Raw genomic sequence first — 26,382 nt, 5'->3', positions numbered from 1 at the left:
TATATGTACAAAGAATATACAAGGGATATCAAACGATATACAAATACTATTAAATATATATCCATAAATAAATATATATATTCGGTTTAATCTGATCCTTCACAACAGCCGCCCCCTAATTAGTCCCACCTAATTAGCTAAGCAGAGACAGATTAACCGCACTGTCTACCACTCAAGGTCCGCTGTAAGGGTCAGTCAACTCACAAAGTCGTGGGGTCATGGTCGTCATCGATAGTGTCTGGGAGTCTTGGCAGTTCTATTAGCCTCGCCACGGGTCGTGTGTAAGTTCGCCCTTGGACGAGCACTTCAGCTGCTCGGACCTTGCCATCGGCACCGGTGATCACTTTGCTTACGCGGCCAGCCGGCCACATAGCTCTGGGTAGTGACTGGTCGATAATCATGACGACTGTTCCTTCTGTCAAATTGTCTCTCTCTTTTACCCACTTCTGGCGGGTCTGTAGAGACGGTAGATAGTGGAGTAGGAAGCTATTCCAAAACGTGTCAGCCAGTACTTGACTGTACCTCCACATTCTTCGGCCGTTCGCTTCTTCAGGCCTGTACATTGTCTGGGGTAGCGCGGGGTCCAGCCGCCCCATCAAGAGTGTGTTGGGGGTGACCGGGTCGACATCTGCTACATCACTTGAGACGCAACCGAGGGGCTTGGAGTTCAATACTCCCTCGATCTCCGTGAGGACTGTCATTAGGACTTCTTCCGCCACAGTCTGGGCCCCAAGCACGGCGTACAGGGCTGTCTTTATAGAACGTACTTCTCGTTCCCAGGTTCCACCGAAGTGGGGTGCGTTCGGGGGATTAAACTGGAAGTCAATCTGGGATGGAGCGAGGTGGGTCTTAAGTTCTGGGCCCATAGCTTGGAAGCTCTCTCTCAGCTCTCTTTCTCCGCCTTTGAAGTTTGTCCCGTGATCAGACAACAATGTAGACGGTTTTCCTTTCCGCGATGTGAATCTTCGGAAGGCCATAAGGAATGAGTCTGTGCTCATGGTTGGAAGGAGTTCGATATGTATCGCTCTGGTGGTCATGCATTTGAATACAATACCCCACCGCTTCTCGGTTCCTCTTCCTTTCTTTATATACAACGGGCCAAAACAGTCCATGCCTGTGGAGTGAAAGGGCTTGTCGCCGAGTCGGAGGCGACGGGGAGGTAGGTCAGCCATCCGGGGTATGCTGGGCTGCGCGCGCCACTTTCGGCAGTCTAGACAGGTTCGCTGGAAGCGTCGCACTGCTTCTCTCCCTTGAAGTATCCGATAGCGACGTCTGATCTCCGCGAAGACTCTCTCTGCTCCTGCGTGGTGCACATCCTCGTCGTATTTCTTTATGATCAGCTCTGTGACCTTGTGTCGGCTGTTCAAGACTATCGGGTACTTAACGTCATCCGGTAGGTCGGGGGCTCTCCGCAGACGACCACCCACTCTGATGAGATTATGGGCGTCACTCTCGGGTGCCAGGTGGAGCAGTCTGCTGTCTGATGGGACGGGCTTTCCTCCCTGTAGACAGTCTAGCTCATCGGGGAACGAGTCTCTCTGGGCTCGTTGTAGTAGAAGAAGTTCTGCTTCTTCGTAGTCAGCTGCTGAAATGTCAGTGGTGGGCTGAATCTCTGGGTGGTGCCACAGGAATGTCTTTAGCTGCGCACTCTGTAGGGTGAGGCAATCATCTATGTTGGGGTCTGTGGAGGCGACTGTGCTCAATCCACAGAACATAGGTTTCTTGTTTTCAGCCTCCTCTTTACTCGCCTCCCGTGGGGTGGGCGTAGGCCACTCTTCTTCCGGGAGCTTGAGGAACTCTGGTCCGTCACTGTAGATGTTGTGACGGGTGAGGTCATCTAGGGACATTCCCCGGGTGATGACGTCAGCTGGGTTGTGTTTGGTGTCCACATACCGCCAGCTCGCTGCTTCTGTTAACTCTTGAATCTCTGTGACTCTGACTCCCACGAAGACCTTGTATCTGCATGAATCAGACTTGATCCATGTGAGTACTGTCGTAGAGTCTGACCACAAGATTGTTCTTTGCACCGGGATGGTGAGTTCACGTTGGATTAACGTGGCTAGATGCGCTCCTGCTAGGGCTGCGCAGAGCTCTAGACGCGGGATAGATTGTTGCTTTCGTGGGGCTATTCTTGAGCGAGCCAGGATGAAAGCGGTGTGTATCTCTCCTCCCTTCTCTTGGGCACGCAAGTAGGCCACAGATCCATAGGCTACTTCGGAGGCGTCGCTGAAGACGTGTAGATCCATCTTGCATGTCTCTGGCCTCACTGTGGGTGGGAAGTAGCTGCGGCGTATGTTGACGCCTGGGAGTGAGCGGAGTTCCGTCTCCCACTCTCTCCCTGTGGAGGCAAGGTGTGCGGGTATTGGGTCGTCCCAGCCCTGGTCCTTGTCCCATAGTGCTCGTACAATCATCTTTGCCCTGGTGGTGTAAGGTAGAATACATCCCAACGGGTCATATTGTCTGGCGAGTGTTCTGTACACACTCCGTCTGGTGGTCGGTATCGCCGTCGACCTTCCCTGCTCCGTGGTCAGGGGTTTGTGTCTATAGTGGAGCGAGTCTGTTTTGAAGCGCCAGACTAGTCCTAGTGTCATTTCTTGGGCTTCTCCTGGGATGGTCGCCATCCAGGTCTCGCTACTGGCTGCCTTGTCCGCGGGGGAGAGGCTGCGCAATACTTGCGGGTCGCTGCTGGCCCACTGCCTGAGATCAAAGCCGCCTTTGATCAGGGAGGCGCGTAGCTTGAGTAGGAGAGCCTCGGCTTCTTCTTGGGTCGAAACGCTTTGTAAACAGTTGTCCACGTAGAAACTGTTCTTCACACTGTGTCGGACCTCTTCATCTGCTGCTGGGTCCTCTGCGACGTGTTTCTGCAGTGCAAATGTAGCACAGCACGGGCTGCATGTGGTTCCGAAGGGGAGGACTTCCCATTGGTAGATGGCTGGGTGCTCATCTCCGATCCTCTCTCTCCATAGGAACCGCAGTAGGGGCTTATCCTCCTCCACTAGTCTCACCTGCAGGAACATCCCTTTGATATCCCCGCTGATAGCCACCTTGTCCTGGCGGAAGCGTAGTAGCACGCCTAGTAGAGAGGGGCCGAGTGTGGGGCCGGGCAAGAGCTCTTTATTCAGATTCTGGGATCCGATCTGGTAGCTGCAGTTAAACACAATGCGATCCTTGCCGTTGTGGTGGACCTTGTGGTGCGGCACGTACCATGATTCGGTCGTCTGATCGGCCTCTTTAATGTCAATCTTCATTACGTGTCTCGCTGTGATTAGCTTCTCAATCTCAGCGCGGTACACACTCTCTTGAGCGGGGTCTTTGGCTAGGCGCCGCTCTGTGTTCAATAGATACCGCTCCGTAGCTTCTTTCGTGGCGTGAAAGGTGGGCATTCCCTCTCGCCTCAGGAGTGGAGTTGCGTATCTCATCACTCCGCCGACTGTGACTCTCTTTGTCCCTTGCTCGAGGAGGTTTATGGCGTAAATGTCTTCTTTAGAACGAATGTCTTTCTTTTCGTTCTTAAAGGGCATTGTCTCTAGTGTCCATAGCCTCTCGACATGCTGCAGGAGAGTGGTGTCTTCTTCTGTCACTCTGGAGTGGAGGCAGCTAGTGGCTGCTGTTCGGTTGAGAGATTTAGCGAGGGGGCCTTGTAGTGTCCATCCTAGGCGGGTCTCGACTGCTGCAGGACAGCCTCTGGGTCCTGTATGGACCCGGTCTATCGGGACTATGAGGTCTGCATGGTCGGAGCCTATCAGCAGGGTCGGGGTGGCGCCGTCTATGAGCGGGATAGGTAGTTGACGCAGGTGCACATATTTATCCATCAGTTTGGCGATGGGGTAGGTGTACTGTGATAGTCCTATTTCTTGGCTGGTGAAAGCATTTGTAATCCTATACCGTCTCTCTGGCTGCCCGCTTGCTGCGATAGTGAAGGAGACATTCTCGCCTTTTATCGTCTTTAAATCTCTTCTTATTGTCCGAATCGTCATCTGGTTCTCGCTCCCCCGCAGTCCCAGCTGGGCCGCAGCGGATGCGAGGAGAAGGGTCTTCTCTGACCCGTCATCAAGGACGGCGTAAGTGTCCATGACTTTATCTTGTTGGCTCAATGTTACACGGACTACCTTTAAGAGCACCTGGGCGCCGCTGCTGCTGGCGGGGTCAATGTACATGACACTTGCCTTTGTGCTGCTCGATGGTGCAGGTGCAGGCTTTCTTCTGTTACTGTCGTGTAGGACATCTAGGTGGGCTCCGTCACACCGACTGCACCTCTTCTTTAGGCGGCACTCGGCTGCCATGTGACTGCGCGCACATCGGTAACAGCGCCTGTTGGACTTTATCCATTGACTCACTTCTTCTGCATTCATCTTCTTGAACAGGTCACATTGTGACAGCCAGTGTTCCTTCTCGCAGTACGGGCACACCATCTTCCACTTCTCTTTTCTCGAGGGGGTACTGTGGTTCTTACTGCTCGGTACTGATTCTGATTGGTGCATGACAGTCACTGATCTTCTTCCATCGTTTACTCTCCTAGGTCCCTCTCTGGAGCTTGGTGTGCTCCGCACGAATGTATCCAAGCGTAGGCTGCTGACTTCTCTCGTCAGGAAGTCGGCTAAATCGAGGAGGGATGGTTCGGGACCGTTAGGATCACGGTGGTCTCTTTGCCGCCTAAAGCGCTCTTGTCTGGCGGGCGGCAGCTTCTCTAAAATCCTCTCGACGTTAGAGTTGGCGTATAGCTCGTGCATACCCTTTTCTCGTTGCGCTCCCAGCATCCCTACCAGGGACTGCACTTTTATAGACAGGTCGTCTAGTGAGCGATTGTCTGTTGCTGGGGGTAGGCGGTCAATATGCCTTATCTCTTGGATTACGTAATCCCATATACGTCCATATCTCTGGTCCAGTGCTGCTAGAGCCGCGGTGTATGGGGTTGTAGAGGTGGCATAGGCTAGCGCTATATTGTGCGCTCGGGGTACTTTCAGGTGCTTCAGTAATATTGCATACTTGTGGCGTTCGTCAACGACATCCACCATCATTGTCTCTAAGCACATCCGGAGCTCCGTGTACTGTGCTCGATTCTCATGGGTGAAGTCTGGAAACGTCGGTGTGCCAATGTATGACGCCGTGGATGGCTGGCACATCGGTGAGCGTTGGGAGAGAGGCCTCCTAGGCGAGTCTCCTCTTGCGCCTCTCTGTGGGCTGGTACCGGCAGGGTACCATGGCCCGCTGGTCCAGGTGCTGTTCCTCGGGGCTGGTCGTGCATCATGCTCACCCGTGAATAGAGTCGGGGGTCTGTAGCGCAGCGCCGCGGGGGGATAGCCTGGGCTGTACTGGACCTCCTGGTCCGGTGGAGTACTGTGCTGTCGTCGGGCTTGGTTCTCCTCCTCTCCCTCTTCTTCTTCTGTCAGGTCCTCTAGATCCTGTAGTCGTTTATTTAGCCTCTCCGCAGTGTATGCTGCTCCTTCCTTGTAGCTGGGTCTCGCTTGGACCGGTCGGGGAAGGGGGTCTGCGGGGGGTATATGCTCTCTCTGGTGGTCAAGTTCAGGGTCGCTTGGTCGGTTAGGGGATGCTGCCCTTGACTGTTGTCTCGACGAGGCCCTTGAACCCCTGGCGGAGGGAGAGGGTGTTGCCCTGGTGATCAGCTGCTCCATTAGCTGCGCTTGTAGTCTGTCGCGCTCGGCTTGTAGTCTGTCGCGCTCGGCTTCGCGCTGGATGAGAGCGATGTCGCGCTCTGCTTCTCTTTGGGCACCGTCAGCGGCGCGCTGGGTGTCGGACCGGTCTCTTGCCATATTCTCTTCCGTCTGAAGGCGTCTCATCTCCAGGCGTATGTGCTCTTCTTCGCTCCGTTGCTGTGTTTGGAGTCGATCGCGTTCACCCTGAAGTCGATCGCGTTCACCCTGGAGTCGATCGCGTTCGGTGGAGGCTGTCAGGCTGACGAGGAACGCCTGTGACAGCATCCTCTCCGCCTCGCTGGGGGAAGACGCTTGTAGAGGTGAGCCGCTCCTGGCTGTCCTCGTTGGGGAGTCCTGGAGCTCTATCTCCTCGGCGCTCTCCTCATCTTGTTCCGTGCAGGGTTCCACCTCTGGAGGGTTGTCTTCCTCCCGGAGCTGGTCGGGGACTACTTCTTCGGTATTGGCGGGGGGTAAAGGCATGTCTGTTCCCTCCTGGTCCCCACCGTGAGCTTGGTCAGTTACATTAGAACCCACTAGGGCCTCTGTGGTCGGGGTAACCTGGTCGTTAAGGTCAGACATAATTTTACTTTCTACTTTTACCGCGTTTACCGTCTGTAGAAGGCTAGGTAGTTGACTGACAGCGTAATCCTCTAAGTACTGAGGTGTCTGTCGTCTGCGCCGCGGGCGTTCTACGTTAGGAGGACCGTTTCGTGGAGTGTTCATCATAGGCCATTTCAATATTAATAACACTATATTAATATTACACTAGTTACCATCCGGCTCGAAGGACCAATTGTAACTGAGGGGTACAATTCCCTGACTGTATTGATAAGTATGGTATCATTAAACCACTACCGCTTGATGTACTTTAACTTCTGGCCATCCAGTACACGATATCTAAGTATGATGAACACTTTCCCACATATGAAATCAGGTCCACACAAATATAATAGTCGAAGGTTTAATATAGCAAAAGGTATATACAACATTCACTTAATTACATTTATGATTTGAATGCACTTGTAAGGCAAATGAGTATTCGTAGGCAAATCAACACTGAATGTCCAATCTCTGGTTACGCAGGAAGCAAGTATACAACCTGGTTCTTTAGGGAAACTATAGCGATGGTACTTAAGGATTATAGCGGGATACTAAAGGGGTCCTGCTGGTTGTAAGTCAGTAAGGGGGGGGGGGTTTGGAGAGCCGTCAGCTGCATCCCATCTGGCCAACGATTCCTGGGGAGAATTCAGGTACAGAAAACAGTGCCCGCAGGATCTTGATCCACAGATGAATACACTTGGGCCCTCTTGTAGACGGTAGCTGTAGGTCCACAACGAAGGAGAAGCGAGGCGGCCTCGGTCTGGGTTGAGCGCCGTCTCACCTGGGCTCCTCTCGGGGGTAATTCCAACACTCACTGGCGTTGGCTGTTATCCGCTCCACAAATCAAAGCACCCAAAGCAAATAGATATTCCATGCCGTATAGGCTCAGCAGTCGTCCGGGTAGGTAATCCAATGTGCAGGTCCACTCGTCCTCGCCCAGAACTCCTCGGATGAAAGCACCACGCGTGGTCTGCCCAGCCTGGTTAAGACTCTAGATAACGCGAGGAACGATGGGGGTGCTGCTCACTTTAGAACTTTAACCGAACGATGCACCATACATAATAGACTATTATTAACTTAATAGAAATACGTCCCACTCGACGGTACAGTGCCAAACTATGACAATTCAGCTATGAATTTACACGAGGTCTCAATGCCTATTCTGGGGCCAACATAGGCCATACTGCACCACACGTGGGTCGTGGGTGAGGCTTCACGTCTGTTACTAGGTTGGAGGGTAAAGGACTAATGGACTAAAAGAAAGTTCTACTTTACTTGCGCCCTATTTATATGCACGGTGAACAAATAGTACCATTCGTATTTCGGTAGCCGTATTCCTACGCGGAACCGGGGCTAGTTGGGACATGTTCGTCGGCACTATTGAACTTGACTCAAGGGGCCTGTCTGCTGGCGCCAGGTTCTTGTCCAATGAGAGAATGAACTATTATGGGCTGTAGTAGACTAAAGGGATATTCAGTGTATATGTACAAAGAATATACAAGGGATATCAAACGATATACAAATACTATTAAATATATATCCATAAATAAATATATATATTCGGTTTAATCTGATCCTTCACAACAATTATTATTATTATTATTATTATTATTATTATTATTATTATTATTATTATTATTATTATTATTATTATTATTATTATTATTATTATTATTATTATTATTATTATTATTATTATTATTATTATTATTATTATTATTATTATTATTATTATTATTATTATTATTATTATTATCATCCAGGAGGGAAAAGACACTTTGGATAGTAGGGACTGCATCTCTGCCTGTCCTGGCCAGGAAACACTTTGCAACTGTGATCTCCTCTGGCAGTAGTTGGATATTGTAATGTGTGGCGAGGGGTTGCAGCAATTCCACTGAGAGAAACTGGTCTGAGGCTGGATAAAATGCCTGTATGCCTCTCATAAGTTGTTCTCCAACTCATGAGAACCTGCTCTCAAGCTCTTGCAGCATTCTGTCGAGGACTGGATAGAACAGTCTCTGTCTCAACTGATCTCCTGAGCTGAGGTCTGAGCTTGTGCCACAAGATGACTCAACTACATACTCGTCCATCCTTTTCTGCTTCCTCCTTTGGCTGGTAGTACAGTATGTTCCTCAATCCCAAGGCCATTACATATATCATACGTAAAAATGAAAGTTTACCCAAATCAAAAACCCTGGGTAGACAAATCCGTCCGTGAAGCTCTGAGAGAGCGCACCAAAGCATACAACGATGGCCTAGTGGCAGGCAACATGAATGACCACAAGGTGGCGCGACACAACGTAAGGAGGACAGTGTCAGAGGCCAAACGGCGCTACAGGGATAAAATTGAACTCCAGTTTGAACAAGCTGACTCTAGAGCTATGTGGCAGGGGCTCAAAACGATGACAGACTACAAAGGCGCCTCCCTCAAACTGAACAGTGACATCTCCTTAGCAAATGACCTCAATACCTTCTATGCGAGGTTTGATGCTGGTAATAACAACACCAGCTCACAAGCCACGGCAATGGGGGGGGGGGGGGGGTCGGCTGCTGATGGAGGCGCAGTGTTCAGGGTAACAGAGCATGAGGTGAGGCGGACCTTTAAAAAAGTGAATATCAGGAAGGCAGCAGGTCCGGACGGCATCCCCGGCCGCGTCCTAAAAGTCTGTGCCGACCAACTGGCCCCAGTATTCACTGACATATTTAACCTGTCCTTAGAACAGGCTGTCATCCCCACCTGCCTGAAGAAGTCCACTATTATCCCTGTACCCAAAAAATCCAAGCCTGCTTGCCTCAACGACTACCGCCCTGTAGCTCTCACCTCCATAGCCATGAAGTGCTTTGAGAAGCTAGTAAAGGGCTACATCTGCTCCTCCCTCCCCATCAACATGGACCCCCTGCAATTTGCATACCGCCCCAACAGGTCCACGGAGGACGCCATAGCCCATGTGCTGCACACAGCAGCATCACACCTGGACAAGAGGCAGGGGAACTATGTGAGAATGCTATTCATCGACTACAGCTCGGCATTCAATACCATAGTCCCCTCCATACTCATAGCCAAGCTCAGGGACCTGGGCTTGGGCTATGACCTCTGCCAGTGGGTCTTGGACTTCCTGACTGGCAGACCCCAGGTGGTGAGAGCAGGCAACTGCACCTCCTCATCCATCACCCTCAACATAGGGGCCCCCCAGGGCTGTGTTCTGAGTCCCCTCCTCTACTCCCTGTACACACACGACTGTGTGGCTCAGCGGAGTAGCAATACAATCATCAAATTTGCTGACGACACAGTGGTGGTGGGCCTGATCTCTGCCAACGACGAGAGGGCCTACCTGGAAGAGGTCAAGGTCCTGGCGGGATGGTGCCAGGAAAACAGCCTCTCCCTGAACGTCAGCAAAACAAAGGAGATGATTGTGGACTTCAGGAGGTCGGGGGTCAAGGACTACAGCCCCCTCAGCATCGACGGGGCACCGGTTGAGAGAGTCAACAGCTTTAAGTACCTCGGAGCCTACATATCCGAGGACTTGACATGGACCACACACATTGACAGTGTTGTGAAGAAGGCACGACAACGCCTCTACTTCCTCAGGCGCCTAAGGAAGTTCCAAGTCAGCCAGAAGATCCTTAAGAACTTCTACTCATGTACAATAGAGAGCATCTTGACCGGCAACATCACCTCCTGGTTTGGGAATAGCACTGCACAAGACCGAAGCAGACTACAAAGAGTGACACGTTCAGCCGAACGCACAATTGGAGGGGGGCTCCCCACCCTCCAGAACATTTACAACAAGCGTTGCACGGGCAAGGCTAAGAGAATCATTAAAGACTCCAGTCACCCGAACAACTGCCTCTTTGAACTGCTGCGGTCAGGCAAGCGATACCGGAGTCTCAAGGCGAGCACAGAAAGACTCAGAAGAAGCTTCTATCCCCAGGCCATCAGGCTGCTAAACGAACAATGAATGAACACTACACAACAACAACCACCAAACGCACATAGCACACACATCCACACGCACACACTCACTTTAAACAAACACACTGTAGCACCCACTCCACACACTTTATAGCACACACCCACTTTAAACAAACACACTGTAGCACCCACTCCCCACACTTTATATTTATGGATGAAGGATTGCACTACAACCCGTACACCTTACTGTAAATTGTACCTAAAATTGTACCTCATCCCATTTCTGCTTTGCACTAGATAGTACTGTACATTAGTACACTGCATAGTATTGTGTATTGTATATTATATGGTAACTCAGAACATTGTACATATGTCTATACCGAACACTGTGACCTCATTTTTCTTCTTCTAAATTCATGCTATATTATGTTATTATGTTATTTGATACTATCTTGTCTAGCACAGTCTCTGGAGCGTAACAGTAAGAAGCATTTTGTATGAAAGTATTCTGTACTTCTGTATGACAACTATTAAAGAACTTGAACTTGTCCACTGCCATCTCTGAGGTGCGATAACCTTTGAGTGTGTCCTGCACTGTGCTTTTAAATAGTACAGAGCTAGAGCTAGGTGGTCTGTAGGTACTGTATATTTATTTCATAAATAGTGTTATTATTTATTTCCTGACTTTTTTTTTGTGAAGATCCCGGAAAGGGTTATTAATATACGGTTATGTGTGGCTTTCTGGAAAACAATAAATGTTTATGTTTAGGCACCCCTGCGATCGGCACACTTTTTCTGTTACAAACTGACCCCGGCCCCCACCAGAGAAGGGAAAAGTTATGTGGCCCTCACAGGAAAAAGTTTGGGGACCCCTGCAATGGAGGGTTCACCCCGAGGGCAGTTATTATTCTCTGTGAAAATATGATAAATAATATGATCTTGCTAATGTACAGTACACTTTTTTTTGTTGTCAGACTTCAATGTGGTAATTATTGATACAACCCTATATTATGCTGCACCATAGTTAGCCTTTAAATTTGAAGAGGTACTTCACAAAAAAAAATTATGCATTTATTTTGCACATAATATCACACACATCCAAACACTCTGAACAGTTTTGCACACGTTCGTTTAGTTTGACAGTTATTGACAGTGAATGAGTTTGAATATGGCCACCAGTTAATTACAGCTCGATGAAATGATAGGGTAGCAGTCCCTATAAGACAAGGTATTGCTATTATTTCGTCTACATCATTTCACGGAGCTGTAATTAACACAACACAAGGATTCAATGTCCCCGATGACATCACTGGTGGCCATATTCTACGTCAAACTAAATTAATGTGTGCAAAACTGTTTAGAGTTCTTGGATGTGCGTGAGATTATGTGCAAAATAACATTTTGGTGAAGTGCCCCTTTAACCCCGGTACTATGCACCCGGTGTTTCTTTTTCAAATGTAGCCAAGAGTAATACCCTAACCCTATCAAAACAGCAGTTAAAGTGTATATTTTCAGCACTATGTTTGTTCACACAAATCTCAACTTTATTGCCATAAAATACTATGTATATTGTTTCTTTATCTTTCTGTGAATGTCTAGGAAAAAAACACGTCTCAATCCGGTGATTTTTGACGCAGCTATTGCCATTATACAAAAGTAACTGTACTTACAGTACATTTCATTCATAGTCTTTGCTGCCCTCTATCAGGCGCCTGGTGGTACTAAATCGAGGTTTAACAGTGCCATCCGACAGAGGAGACAAAGGCTTTTAAAAGAGTATGACTCAACCATATAAATCCATTTATAGGCCTGATATTCTATATTCCATATTCCTATTTCATATTGCATGTGTCCGGATGGCAAAATGGACCTTGTAGAAGTGGAGCAATCTTCCATTTACTTGGATATGTACTTTTAGGCAAATCTTCTGAAAATATGGCTAGGGCTTAACAGGTTAAGGATTCCATTCATTTTTAGATGAACCTCGTAGGCCCACAATCAATCTCACTCACTCACGCTTAGTTACTCTGCCCTAGAGGCGTCTCACAGGCATGACGTGTCAACTGACATTCTAAGATCTAGCCCTCATGCTTCACATCTGTGAAGCTGTGTCATTGTTGATTCTACAGATTGAAAAATTGCATTTATGTTGATAATTATGTCACCACGACACAGAAGGAGCGTTCGATCAGTGTTTGTACCTGGTTTTGGTGCTTTAGCTCCTCCTCCAGCACCTCCCAGTCCGACTCCAGTCGGATACCTCACCCCACCTGACATGGCAGACACAGTACAGAATCAGAAACAAACACAAACTGTATTGAACACAGTGTTTTAGGTGTAAGTAGCAACATACTGTACCACATTTTAGACTAGTTATTTCCTTCCCCGCCTGGCTATCCCACACCCAAGAGTAAAGCACTTTAACAAACTGGGCCGTACATTTGGTAGGCAGTGTTCCTTCCTGTCTCCAAAAAGCACAGCAACTGTAATTGATAAACTAAAGCTAATTTATTGCTGGTGTCCCCCTTGTGACATCACCACGGGTAATAATTCTGAACAGCTTGTTAATCTGAAGACTTCAAACCCTGGCCTAGTGACAAGGAGTATCTATGCTGTTTTTCTGCAGCGCCTAAATAACATTTCAGACTGACAAATCCTTACAAAAACGACTGTAGGGAAAAAAAGACATTTTCCATAATATGTCCCTTTATTACAATACTCCTTGAAGTGTCTTTGAAATGATATTACTTCATTATTGGAATGGACCGCTGGACCCTGTCATACATGACCCAGTGATTGGCTTACATGTAGAGTGCCTAGAGTTTGTACTGAGCTTGGTAGATCTGCTTTAGGCTTCTCTGCCTCTACCTCGTGGAATACTCTTCAGGAAACTCTGAAACTAGACACCAATCAGGTCACCACAATATGTAGTTGTTTTTAAATTGTTACCTCTGTCTTTGTTTTTGAAATGTGCTCTTAATTCTTCTGATTGTCTGATGTTTCTGTACATTTTATTAACACACACTATGACATTATGAATTTAACAACCCGACGACACTGTAGACTATAAATTACTCAGTGTATGTATTGAGTATAAATAAAGATTGAATGCATTAATGAATGAATGAATGAGGGGGGCATGGGTGTTTTAGCGGTACGACTGGTGTTTCTAGGTCAAACATTGGGCTTCTCTACCTAGATCATGCCAAGTTGGCATCTTGGCACCATAACCACCAGCAGTATTCCTTCTATCAGCACATTTGTTACATCTCTGTGCAGGAAGTGTGGTCCGGTGGCATTTCCCGACCAACGGTCACTTTGTGCTATTACTGTGTGCATTAGGCTGGACCTCAGTTTTGATGTTGAGGATTGTATTTCTGTAATACCGTCTTGGATTGTATCACTGTAATACTATCTAGGGGTGTATTCATGTAATTCTGTCTAGGGTTGTATCACTGTAATACTATCTATGATTGTATCCATGTAATAATATCTAGGGATGTACTAATGTAATACTGTCTAGGGGTGTATTAATGTAATCATATCTAGGGGTGTACTAATGTAATACTGTCTAGGGGTGTATTAATGTAATAATATCTAGGGGTGTACTAATGTAATACTATCTAGGGGTGTATTCATGTAATACTGTCTAGGTGTGTATTAATGTAACACCACTAGAATAATAGAATAATACACCCCTGTGATATAACTAATATGTACTTCTATGACACCATGCTATTAAGTCCATGATTGCAAAAACCTGTATGAACCTGAAAACCCCATAAATAAAGTAATAAACCATAAATTCAAACCTGCACCAGGTCCAGCAGACAATGGGATCCCAGCTCCTCCTGCTCCGCCCGCAACTGAAAACACGACACGACAATACATTAGACTAGATATGGCAGGTCTGAAGAGAGTTTCTCTCCAAAATGAGTCTTTCAAAACTATTGAATTTGTAATGAACATCAATATCTTTTACATGAATTATTACACAAGTATTACATTATTCCATTATTGGCTTTCATTGCTTAGTTATATTTTGAGGAATATAACCTAACAAATATTTATATGTTATAATTTAAATGTTAGGGATCAAAATGGTTATAGCATACTCTAGTCTAGTAGAAGTAGAAACGACTTGCTGTAGTTGGATCCACAGTGTAATAAAGCTGACTCACAGTAAAGTATAGCACCCTCTGGCTAAAACATACTGTAACTGCATATGAACACCTGCAGGTGCACTTGCATATGTACTGTAGGAAGGTAGACACACACACACAATAAAAAAGTATATTTTCTAAAAGTATACTTTGTATACATTGTATGTATTCAGAAAGTATATTAAAGTTGGGTTAAATTGAAAACACTTAAGTTGTACTTTTGATGTGTTAATACTTTTGCCTACATCTTACTTCCACTCTATAGTACACATCAAACCAGAAGTCGCTCCCTCTACATTCCACTTCCACTCTATAGTACACATCAGACCAGAAGTTGTTACCTCTACATGTACATCTTATTTCCACTCTATAGTACACATCAGGCCAGATGTGTTTACATGTGAAGCACCCTTGTCTGTCTGTCTGTCTGTCTGTCTGTCTGTCTGTCTGTCTGTCTGTCTGTCTGTCTGTCTGTCTGTCTGTCTGTCTGTCTGTCTGTCTGTCTGTCTGTCTGTCTGTCTGTCTGTCTGCCTGTCTGTCTGTCTGTCTGTCTGTCTGTCTGTCTGTCTGTCTGTCTGTCTGTCTGTCTGTCTGTCTGTCTGTCTGTCTGTCTGTCTGTCTGTCTTTTTTTTTTATATACAATTACTAAAATACAATGGAACTAAATTAATGCTGAAATGAGAAAGGAGAACAATTGATGATAAACAATCAAAACGGACAAAAAGATTTTGTCAAACGAAAATGTTTTCTATGACCATCTAACAGGGAAGAAAGATATTTGTATTGCTATTCTCTGCATTGCTTTTATTCTGTCTGTTTTAAACTATACAAATACAGTTTTTTATTATTATTGTTACAAAGGATCAGATTAAACCGAATATATATATTTATTGATTGATATATATTGCATAGTATTTGTATATCGTTTGATATCCCTTGTATATTCCTTGTACATATACACGGAATATCCCTTTAGCCCAGACCATAATATTTCATTCTCCTATTGGACAGCGGTCCACAGGCGCCAGAGCCATGCCTCCGGAGTCAGGTTCAAAGTCACCGTCAAGACATGTCTGTGCATGCCCGGCCTTGCCCAGGGATACGCGACAGAAATGAGGTTGGCACTAGTTTGTTCGCCGTGCATATAAATATGGCGCAGGTGAATACAGAAGCACTTAGTCTCACTTAGTCAGAAGTCAAGAGTTACCCAATAAGTTGAAGCCTCACCCACGATACTCCGTGCGGTGAAGTATGGCCTGTTTGGCCCCAAATAGAGCATTGAGACCGCGTGCGAATTAATAACTGAATTGTCAGAGTTTGGCGCTATACCGTCGAGTGCGACATATTTCTATTAAGTCAGTAATAGTCTATTTGTGTATAGTGTATCGTGCGGCTAAAGTTCTACAGTGACCAGCATCACCAACGCTTCCTCGTACCAGCTAGAGTGCTTATCCAGGCTGGGCTGCTTTCATGGCGCTTTCACCCGAGGAGACCTAGACGAGAACCGTGTGGACATGTACACTGGATTAATCTACCCGACGACTACATAGCCCTTTGCGGCTGGATTATATTTGTTTTGGTCCTGTGATTTATGGAGCGGAGAATCGCCGACGCCTACACGTGTTGGATTTACCCTGTGAGGAGCCAAGTCGAGTCCGCGCCTCAGAGAGCCTGAGGCCGGCTAGCTTTCTTCACTGTGGAGCTACAGTCTACGGAGAACAGCTGTATTCGTCTGTGGATCAAGAGGCTATTGCACCGTCTCCTGTACTTGGAGTCTCCTTAGTCATCGTTGACCAGACTCTCTACTACCGACAGATCCTCTACCCCTGCTGGCTTACAACCGGGGGGACCCTTCCAGTATCTCCCGCTATATATTACTAGTGTACCATAGATATAATTCCCTAAGATTCAGGTTGTATAATTACCTCCTGCGTAACCAGAGAATGGACATTCATTGTTGATTTGCCTACGCACATTCCTTTGCCTTACAAGTGCATTCAAAGTATAATAGAGAAGTATTATGTACCTTTTGCTGCAATAAATACTTAAAGACAACTTTGTGTAGAACCGGTTCATTGTGGGAAGTGTTCATTATATTTATATATCATGTACTGTATGGCCAGTAATTAAAGTACATAAAGCGGTAGTGGTTTAATGATACCATACTTATCAATACAGTCAGGGAATTGTACCCCTCAGTTACAATTGGTCCTTCGAGCCGGAGGGTAACTAGTGTAATATTAATATAGTGGTATTAATATTGACATGGCCTATGATGAACACTCCACAAAACGGTTCTCCTAAAGTAGATCGAGTAACTGACCAAGCTCACGGTAGGGACCAGGAGGGACCCGACATGACTTTACCCCCCGCCAAGACCGAAGAAGTAGTCCCCGGAGAGCTCCAGGATAAAGACAGCTCTCCAGGGATGGAACTCTACCCGCTACAAGAAGAGGAGAGCACCCCGGAGATGGATCTCCAGGACTCGCCACAGGAGAACAGATCTCCAACGAGTACTGCCAGGAGCGGATCACCTCAACCAGCGTCTTCCCCCAGCGAGGCGGACAAGATGCTGGCACAGGCATTCCTCGCCAGCCTAGCAGCCTCAACAGAGCGCGATCGACTCCAAGCACAGACGCTTAGTGAGCGCGAACATTCTTCCATGGAAAGAGAACGCCTTCAAGCGCAGCAACGGAGCGACGAAGATCGTATACGTCTAGAGATTAGACGCCTTCAGACGGAAGAGAATATGGTAAGGGACCGGGCCGAAGCCCAGCGCGCCGCCGCCGAAGCCCAGCGCGCCGCTGCCGGTGCCCAAAGAGAAGCAGAGCGCGACCTCGCTCTCACCAAGCGCGAAGCCGAGCGCGACCGATTACAAGCGCAGATAATGGAGCAGCTGATCACCAGGGCAACACCCCCTCCCTCCGCACGGGGTTCCAGGGCCTCGTCAAGACAAGGGTCAAGGGCACCCTCCCCTACCCGATCAAGCGACCCTGAGCCCGACCACCAGAGAGAGCCTATACCCCCCTCCGAACCCCTTCCCCGACCGGTCCAAGTGAGACCCAGCTACAAGGAAGAAACGGTCTACACCGCGGAGAGGCTAAATAGACGACTACAGGATCTAGAGGACCTGCCAGAGGAAGAAGAAGAGGGAGAGGAGGAGAGTCAAGCCCGACAGCAGCACAGTACTCCACAGGACCAGGAGGTCCAGTACAGCCCAGGCTCTACCCCCGCGGCTCTGCGCTACAGACCCCCGACTCAATTCACGGGTGAGCTTGACGCACGACAAGCCCCGAGGAACAGCACCTGGATACGCGGGCCATGGTACCCAGCAGGTACCAGCCCACCAAGAGGCGTAAGAGGAGACTCGCCTAGGAGGCCTCTCTTCCAACGCTCACCGATGTGCCAGCCATCCATGGCATCATACATTGGCACACCGACATTTCCGGACTTCACCCACGAGAACAGAGCACAGTACACGGAGCTACGAATGTGCTTAGAGACAATGATGTCCGATGTAGCTGATGAACCGTACAAGTATGCTATCCTACTGAAGCACCTCAAGGTGCCCCGAGCGCACAATATAGCGCTGGCCTATACCACCTCTACTACCCCATACACAGCGGCTCTAGCAGCACTCGACCAAAGATATGGACGCATATGGGACTACGTAATACAAGAGATAAGGCATATTGACCGCCTACCCCCAGCCACAGACAATCGCTCACTAGATGACCTGTCTATCAAGGTACAATCCCTGGTAGGGATGCTGGGGGCGCAAAGAGAAAAGGGTATGCACGAACTATACGCGAACTCTAATGTCGAGAGGATTTTAGAGAAGCTTCCGCCCGCCCGACAAGAGCGCTTCAGGCGGCAAAGAGACCACCGTGATCCTAACGGTCCCGAGCCATCCCTCCTAGACCTAGCCGACTTCCTGGCGAGAGAAGTCAACAGCCTACGGTTGGATACGTTCATGCGGAGCACCCCAAGCTCCAGAGAGGGACCTAGGAGAGCAAACGATGGCCGAAGATTGGTGACCGTCATGCACCAATCAGAATCAGTACCGAGCAGCAAGAACCACAGTACCCCCTCGATGAAAGAGAAGTGGAAGATGGTGTGCCCGTACTGCGAAAAGGAACACTGGTTGTCACAATGTGACACGTTCAAGAAGATGACCGCCGACGAGGTGAGTCAATGGATAAAGTCCAACCGACGCTGTTACCGATGTGCGCGCAGTCACATGGCAGCCGATTGCCGCTTAAAGAAGAGGTGTAGTCGGTGTGACGGAGCCCACCTAGATGTCCTACACGACAGTAACAGAAGAAAGCCTGCACCCTCAAGCAGCACAAAGGCAAGTGTTATGTACATTGACCCCGCCAGCAGCGGGGGCGCCCGGGTGCTCTTAAAGGTGGTCCGCGTAACACTGAGTTACCAAGATAAGGTCATGGACACTTACGCCGTCCTTGACGACGGGTCAGAGAAGACCCTTCTCCTCGCGTCCGCTGCGGCCCAGCTGGGGCTGCGGGGGAGCGAAAACCAGATGATGATTCGGACAATAAGAAGAGATCTAAAGACGATAAAGGGCGAGAATGTCTCCTTCACTATCGCAGCAAGCGGGCAGCCAGAGAGACGGTATAGGATTACTAATGCTTTCACCAGCCAAGAAATAGGCCTGTCGCAGTACACCTACCCCATCGCCAAGTTGATGGATAAATATGTGCACCTGCGTCAACTACCTATACCGCTCATAGACGGTGCCACCCCGACCCTGCTGATAGGCTCCGACCATGCAGACCTCATCGTCCCGATAGACCGGGTCCACACAGGGCCCAGAGGCTGTCCTGCAGCAGTCGAGACCCGCCTAGGATGGACATTACAAGGCCCCCTCGCTAAGTCTCTTAACCGAACAGCAGCCACTAACTGCCTCCACTCCAGAGTGACAGAAGAAGACACCACCCTCCTACAGCATGTCGAGAGGCTATGGACACTAGAGACAATGCCCTTTAAGAACGAAAAGAAAGACATTCGTTCCAAGGAAGACATTTACGCTATAGCCCTCCTCGAGCAAGGGACAAAGAGAGTCAAAGTCAACGGAGTGATGAGATACGCAACTCCACTCCTGAGGCGAGAGGGTATGCCTACCTTCCACGCCCCAAAAGAAGCGACGGAGCGGTATCTATTGAACACAGAGCGGCGCCTAGCCAGAGACCCCGCTCAAGAGACTGTGTACCGCGCTGAGATTAACAAGCTAATCACAGCGGGACACATAAATAAAATTGACATTAAAGAGGCCGATCAGACGACCGAATCATGGTACGTGCCGCACCACAAAGTCCACCACAACGGCAAGGATCGTATTGTGTTCAACTGCAGCTACCAGATCGGATCACAAAATCTGAATAAAGAGCTCTTGCCCGGCCCAACACTCGGCCCCTCTCTACTAGGCGTGTTACTACGTTTCCGCCAAGACAAGGTGGCCATCAGCGGCGACATCAAAGGGATGTTCCTGCAGGTGAGACTAGTGGAGGAGGACAAGCCCCTGCTGCGGTTCCTATGGAGAGAGAGGATCGGGGATGAGCAACCAGCCATCTATCAATGGGAAGTCCTCCCTTTCGGAACCACATGCAGCCCATGCTGTGCTACGTTTACACTGCAAAAACACGTCGCAGAGGACCCAGCAGCTGATGAAGAGGTCCGACAAAGTGTAGGAAATAGTTTCTACGTGGACAACTGTCTGCAAAGCGTCTCGACGCCAGAAGAAGCCGAGGCCCTTCTACTCAAGCTCCGCGCCTCCCTGATCAAAGGCGGCTTTGATCTCAGGCAGTGGGCCAGCAGCGACCCGCAAGTATTGCGCAGCCTCTCCCCCGAGGACAAGGCAGCAAGCAGCGAGACCTGGATGGCGACCATCCCAGGAGAAGCCCAAGAAATGACATTAGGACTAGTCTGGCGCTTCAAAACAGACTCGCTCCATTATAAACACACACCCCTGACCAAGGAGCAGGGAAGGTCGACTGCACTACCGACCACCAGACGGAGTGTATACAGAACACTCGCCAGACAATATGACCCGTTGGGATGTATTCTACCTTACACCACCAGGGCAAAGATGATTGTAAGAGCGTTATGGGACAAGGACCAGGGCTGGGACGACCCCATACCCGAACACCTTGCATCCACATGGAGAGAGTGGGAGACGGAACTCAGCTCACTCCCAGGTGTCAACATACGCCGCAGCTACTTCCCACCCACAGTGAGGTCGGAGACGTGCCAGATGGACCTGCACGTCTTCAGCGACGCCTCCGAAGTAGCCTACGGTTCGGTGGCCTACTTGCGTGCCCGAGAGGAGGGAGGAGAAATACATACTGCTTTCATCCTGGCTCGCTCAAGAATAGCCCCACGAAAGCAACAATCTATCCCGCGTCTAGAGCTCTGCGCAGCCCTAGCAGGAGCGCAACTCGCCACGTTAATCCAACGTGAACTCACCATTCCGGTGCAAAGAACAATCTTGTGGTCAGACTCCACGACAGTACTCACATGGATCCGGTCTGATTCGTGCAGATACAAGGTCTTCGTGGGAGTCAGAGTCACAGAGATTCAAGATTTAACAGAAGTAGCAAGCTGGAGGTATGTGGACACAAAACACAACCCAGCTGACGTCATCACCCGGGGAATGTCCCTGGATGACCTCACCCGTCACAACCTATGCAGTGACGGGCCAGAGTTCCTCAAGCTCCCGGAAGAAGAGTGGCCTACACCCACCCCACGGGAAGCGAGTAAAGAGGAGGCCGAAAACAAGAAATCTATGTTCTGTGGATTGAACACACTCGTCTCCACAGACCCCGACATAGACGATTGCCTCACCCTAGAGAGTGCGCAGCTAAAGACATTCCTGTGGCACCACCCAGAGGTTCAGCTCACTACTGACATTACAGCAGCTGACTACGAAGAAGCAGAACTTCTTCTACTACAACGAGCCCAGAGAGACTCGTTCCCCGATGAGCTAGACTGTCTACAGGGAGCAAAGCCCGTCCCATCAGACAGCAGACTGCTCCACCTAGCCCCCGAGAGCGACGCCCATGGTCTCATCAGAGTGGGTGGTCGTCTGCGGAGAGCTCCAGACTTACCGGATGACGTCAAGTACCCGATAGTCTTAAACAGCCGACACAAGGTCACAGAGCTGATCATAAAGAAATACGACGAGGATGTGCATCACGCCGGGGCAGAGAGAGTCTTCGCGGAGATCAGACGTCGTTATTGGATACTGCAAGGGAGAGAAGCAGTGCGGCGCTTCCAGCGAACCTGTCTAGACTGTCGTAAGTGGCGAGCGCAGCCCAGTATACCCCGGATGGCTGACCTACCTCCCTGTCGCCTCCGACTCGGCGACAAGCCTTTTCACTCCACCGGTATGGACTGTTTCGGCCCGCTGTATATAAAGAAAGGAAGAGGAACCGAGAAGCGGTGGGGTATTGTATTCAAATGCATGACCACCCGAGCGATGCATATAGAACTCCTTCCAACCATGAGCACAGACTCATTCCTTATGGCCTTCCGAAGATTCACATCGCGGAAAGGCAAACCGTCTATATTATTGTCTGATCACGGGACAAACTTCAAAGGCGGAGAAAGAGAGCTGAGAGAGAGCTTCCAAGCTATGGGCCCAGAACTTAAGACCCACCTCGCTCCATCCCAGATTGACTTCCAGTTTAACTCCCCGAACGCACCTCACTTCGGTGGAACTTGGGAACGAGAAGTACGTTCAATAAAGACAGCCCTGTACGCCGTGCTTGGGGCCCAGACCGTGGCGGAAGAAGTCCTAATGACAGTCCTCACGGAGATCGAGGGAGTATTGAACTCAAAGCCCCTCGGTTACGTCTCAAGTGATGTAGCAGATGTCGACCCAGTCACCCCCAACACACTCTTGATGGGGCGGCTGGACCCCGCGCTACCACAGACAATGTACAGGCCTGAAGAAGCGAACGGCCGAAGAATGTGGAGGTACAGTCAAGTATTGGCTGACAAGTTTTGGAACAGCTTCCTACTCCACTATCTACCGTCTCTACAGACCCGCCAGAAATGGGTGAAAGAGAGAGACAATTTGACAGAAGGAACAGTCGTCATGATTATCGACCAGTCACTACCCCGAGCTATGTGGCCGGCTGGCCGCGTAAGCAAAGTGATCACCGGTGCCGACGGAAAGGTCCGAGCAGCCGAAGTGCTCGTCCAAGGACGGATCTACACCCGACCCGTGGCGAGGCTAATAGAACTGCCAAGGCTCCCCGATACTATCGATGACGACCATGACCCCATGACTTTGTGAACTGCCCGACCCCTCACAACAGACATTGAGTAGTGGACAGTGCGGTTAATCTGTCTCTGCTTAGCTAATTAGGTGGGACTAATTAGGGGGCGGCTGTTACAAAGGATCAGATTAAACCGAATATATATATTTATTGATTGATATATATTGCATAGTATTTGTATATCGTTTGATATCCCTTGTATATTCCTTGTACATATACACGGAATATCCCTTTAGCCCAGACCATAATATTTCATTCTCCTATTGGACAGCGGTCCACAGGCGCCAGAGCCATGCCTCCGGAGTCAGGTTCAAAGTCACCGTCAAGACATGTCTGTGCATGCCCGGCCTTGCCCAGGGATACGCGACAGAAATGAGGTTGGCACTAGTTTGTTCGCCGTGCATATAAATATGGCGCAGGTGAATACAGAAGCACTTAGTCTCACTTAGTCAGAAGTCAAGAGTTACCCAATAAGTTGAAGCCTCACCCACGATACTCCGTGCGGTGAAGTATGGCCTGTTTGGCCCCAAATAGAGCATTGAGACCGCGTGCGAATTAATAACTGAATTGTCAGAGTTTGGCGCTATACCGTCGAGTGCGACATATTTCTATTAAGTCAGTAATAGTCTATTTGTGTATAGTGTATCGTGCGGCTAAAGTTCTACAGTGACCAGCATCACCAACGCTTCCTCGTACCAGCTAGAGTGCTTATCCAGGCTGGGCTGCTTTCATGGCGCTTTCACCCGAGGAGACCTAGACGAGAACCGTGTGGACATGTACACTGGATTAATCTACCCGACGACTACATAGCCCTTTGCGGCTGGATTATATTTGTTTTGGTCCTGTGATTTATGGAGCGGAGAATCGCCGACGCCTACACGTGTTGGATTTACCCTGTGAGGAGCCAAGTCGAGTCCGCGCCTCAGAGAGCCTGAGGCCGGCTAGCTTTCTTCACTGTGGAGCTACAGTCTACGGAGAACAGCTGTATTCGTCTGTGGATCAAGAGGCTATTGCACCGTCTCCTGTACTTGGAGTCTCCTTAGTCATCGTTGACCAGACTCTCTACTACCGACAGATCCTCTACCCCTGCTGGCTTACAACCGGGGGGACCCTTCCAGTATCTCCCGCTATATATTACTAGTGTACCATAGATATAATTCCCTAAGATTCAGGTTGTATAATTACCTCCTGCGTAACCAGAGAATGGACATTCATTGTTGATTTGCCTACGCACATTCCTTTGCCTTACAAGTGCATTCAAAGTATAATAGAGAAGTATTATGTACCTTTTGCTGCAATAAATACTTAAAGACAACTTTGTGTAGAACCGGTTCATTGTGGGAAGTGTTCATTATATTTATATATCATGTACTGTATGGCCAGTAATTAAAGTACATAAAGCGGTAGTGGTTTAATGATACCATACTTATCAATACAGTCAGGGAATTGTACCCCTCAGTTACAATTATTATTATTATTATTATTATTATTATTATTATTATTATTATTATTATTATTATTATTATTATTATTATTATTATTATTATTATTATTATTATTATTATTATTATTATTATTATTATTATTATTATTATTATTATTATTATTATTATTATCTGAGACACTTACCATAGCCTCCTCCATAGGGATACCCTCCTGCACCTGCACCCACACCCGGCCCAGCACCTGTGAGGACCACAGCAGACACTGAATGTGCAGTATTTAACTGGTAGGCTACAGTACTTGCACACGATATTCTGGATATTAGCTGATATGCTGTCTTAGTTAATTAAAGGAACACTCCAACATTATTGGAAATGCACTCACAGTCTTCTCCAGAGTCAGACAAGAATATAGATACCAATTTCATCCCTCTGCGTTCAGTAGAAAGCTATCCGGCTAAAAGCTAGCCTAGCTTAGCACAAATGAATGGAAGTGGATATGGACCCTACTGTAGCTTAAAACTCTGGGGGAGGTGTTTTGGGCCAGAAGCTAGGCTAGCTAGCTGTATCCACTTCCATTCATTTTAGTCAAATGTGGCAACCTTCTATGGTATTGTGCTGTGTAAGACACATTTTCACTGGAAGACTTCATTTTTGCATTTTGTATCAAGGCAAGAATGACCCCACAACCCCATGAACCCACACGTTAAAAAACATTATGTTAGGATGGTTTGTGGAGGATTCTGATAAATGGAAGAACAATATGAGTGGATAAAAGTGCATGTGTCCCTGTTCCAGGGGTGACCTGTGTTCTGACCCCTCGGGTGCAATGCCTACACTACATGTACAGTATGGTATGTGTTTGAGAGGGATATGACAAGAAATAACCACACTATGTGTGCGATTGCATGTGCGTGCGTGCGTGCGTGTGTGTGTGTGTGTGTGTGTGTGTGTGTGTGTGTGTGTGTGTGTGTGTGTGTGTGTGTGTGTGTGTGTGTGTGTGTGTGTGTGTGTGTGAAAGAGAGAGAGATAGAGTGGTTCTCCTGCTGACACTGAAGATATGAGGATAGTCAGCTCCTCTCCTCTCTCATACATACCCTGTCCATGACCTTGACCATACGGGCTGTATCCTCCTGAATCATGGTGACAAACAAAGAGAAGCAGCTTTACTTCACCAGGGGGCGCTATAGCCACACATACTCAGTTATAAAATGGGAAATATAATTTACAGTAGTGCAAGAAGTATTTATCAAAGTAAAAATGTCATAGCTGTGTGCTATTTACTAACAATTCCATGCTAGCTGTTGGATTTCAATTAATCTTGGTGCATCAAAATGTATCAATTCATTTTTTATTTTTTTTTAACCCTAACTACAAAGTTCACTATCGGTGTAGGGGAATCCAGGGTCAATTGTGAAGCCGGGTCAATTGTTCCTTGCTGTTCTTAATAAAGAATAAACAAACAGACCACAAAGCAGAACAAATTGACAACACTTTTTGGTTGGATAAAAATGGCATGGAAACTAAATGACACAACGTGAAAACTGACCCCACCTTCTCCTACTATACTCGGCGTTCATCATTAATTTAACTATCTTACAATTAAGCAGGCAGCCATCAACCCTTCAGTATAATTGATCCAAGAAACATGACAAAGGGGTTAGCGTCATGCATATCCAATCGCCAGAACAGCAAACACTGTGGCTGGCCTTATTGGTCCTCTGGTGCATTGAGACGTGAGAGAGGACTGATATAGAGTGTAAACAATTCATGTTATTGATTAATTTGGATGAATTATAGCCCCTTTTTTTTCAAACCAATACCTTCATAATATTGATATTGACCGTGCGTCCGGGGAGTTGAATGTTTTGTTGGCCACGTTTCAGTTTATTCCCTGACTTCACCGGTGTCAGTGAACTGGACAATGTTTTATCAGCTGAGTTAAATATGGTGTTTGATTGGATAAAACGGAATAAGTTGGTACTAAACATCTCAAAAACCAAATCAATTATCTTGGGTTCGAGTCATAAATTGTCATCAATACGAAAAATGAGTTTGAACGTGTCTGACGAACCCATAGAACAGGTAAATAAAGTAAAATTACTGGGCATAATAATTGATAGCCAGCTGTCATGGGCAGAACACATTGATACCATAGTGAAGAAGATGGGGAGTGGTATCTCCATGGTGAGGAAATGTCTTTCTTATGTCCCTACATACATTGTGGGACAGGTGGCGAAATCTTAAATTTTATGTCACCTAGATTATTGTGCACCAGTATGGTCCTCTGCATCCAAAGGTCAACTAAAG

The 26,382-nt window shown here is 47.9% G+C and overlaps 1 protein-coding gene across 1 annotated transcript in view; it reads right to left on the bottom strand.

Annotated features, from left to right (window-relative positions):
• LOC311223608 (uncharacterized protein) overlaps positions 1–26,382 on the bottom strand; it is a gene marked incomplete at its 5' end in the record, with an annotated part of 122,991 nt that overhangs the window by 19,335 nt on the left and 77,274 nt on the right. The window contains 4 exons of the mRNA XM_084308383.1: positions 12,369–12,437; positions 13,980–14,033; positions 24,260–24,316; positions 25,170–25,205. Of these exons, the coding sequence (XP_084164509.1) occupies positions 12,369–12,437; positions 13,980–14,033; positions 24,260–24,316; positions 25,170–25,205 (216 nt within the window). The remainder of the gene's footprint in view (positions 1–12,368; positions 12,438–13,979; positions 14,034–24,259; positions 24,317–25,169; positions 25,206–26,382) is intronic.

Source organism: Notolepis coatsorum (genome assembly GCF_963971535.1).
Source record: "Notolepis coatsorum genome assembly, chromosome: 1".
NCBI lineage: Eukaryota > Metazoa > Chordata > Actinopteri > Aulopiformes > Paralepididae > Notolepis > Notolepis coatsorum.
The sequence above is the reverse complement of the archived record's forward strand: the minus strand, read 5'-3'. Positions and strand labels throughout refer to the sequence as shown.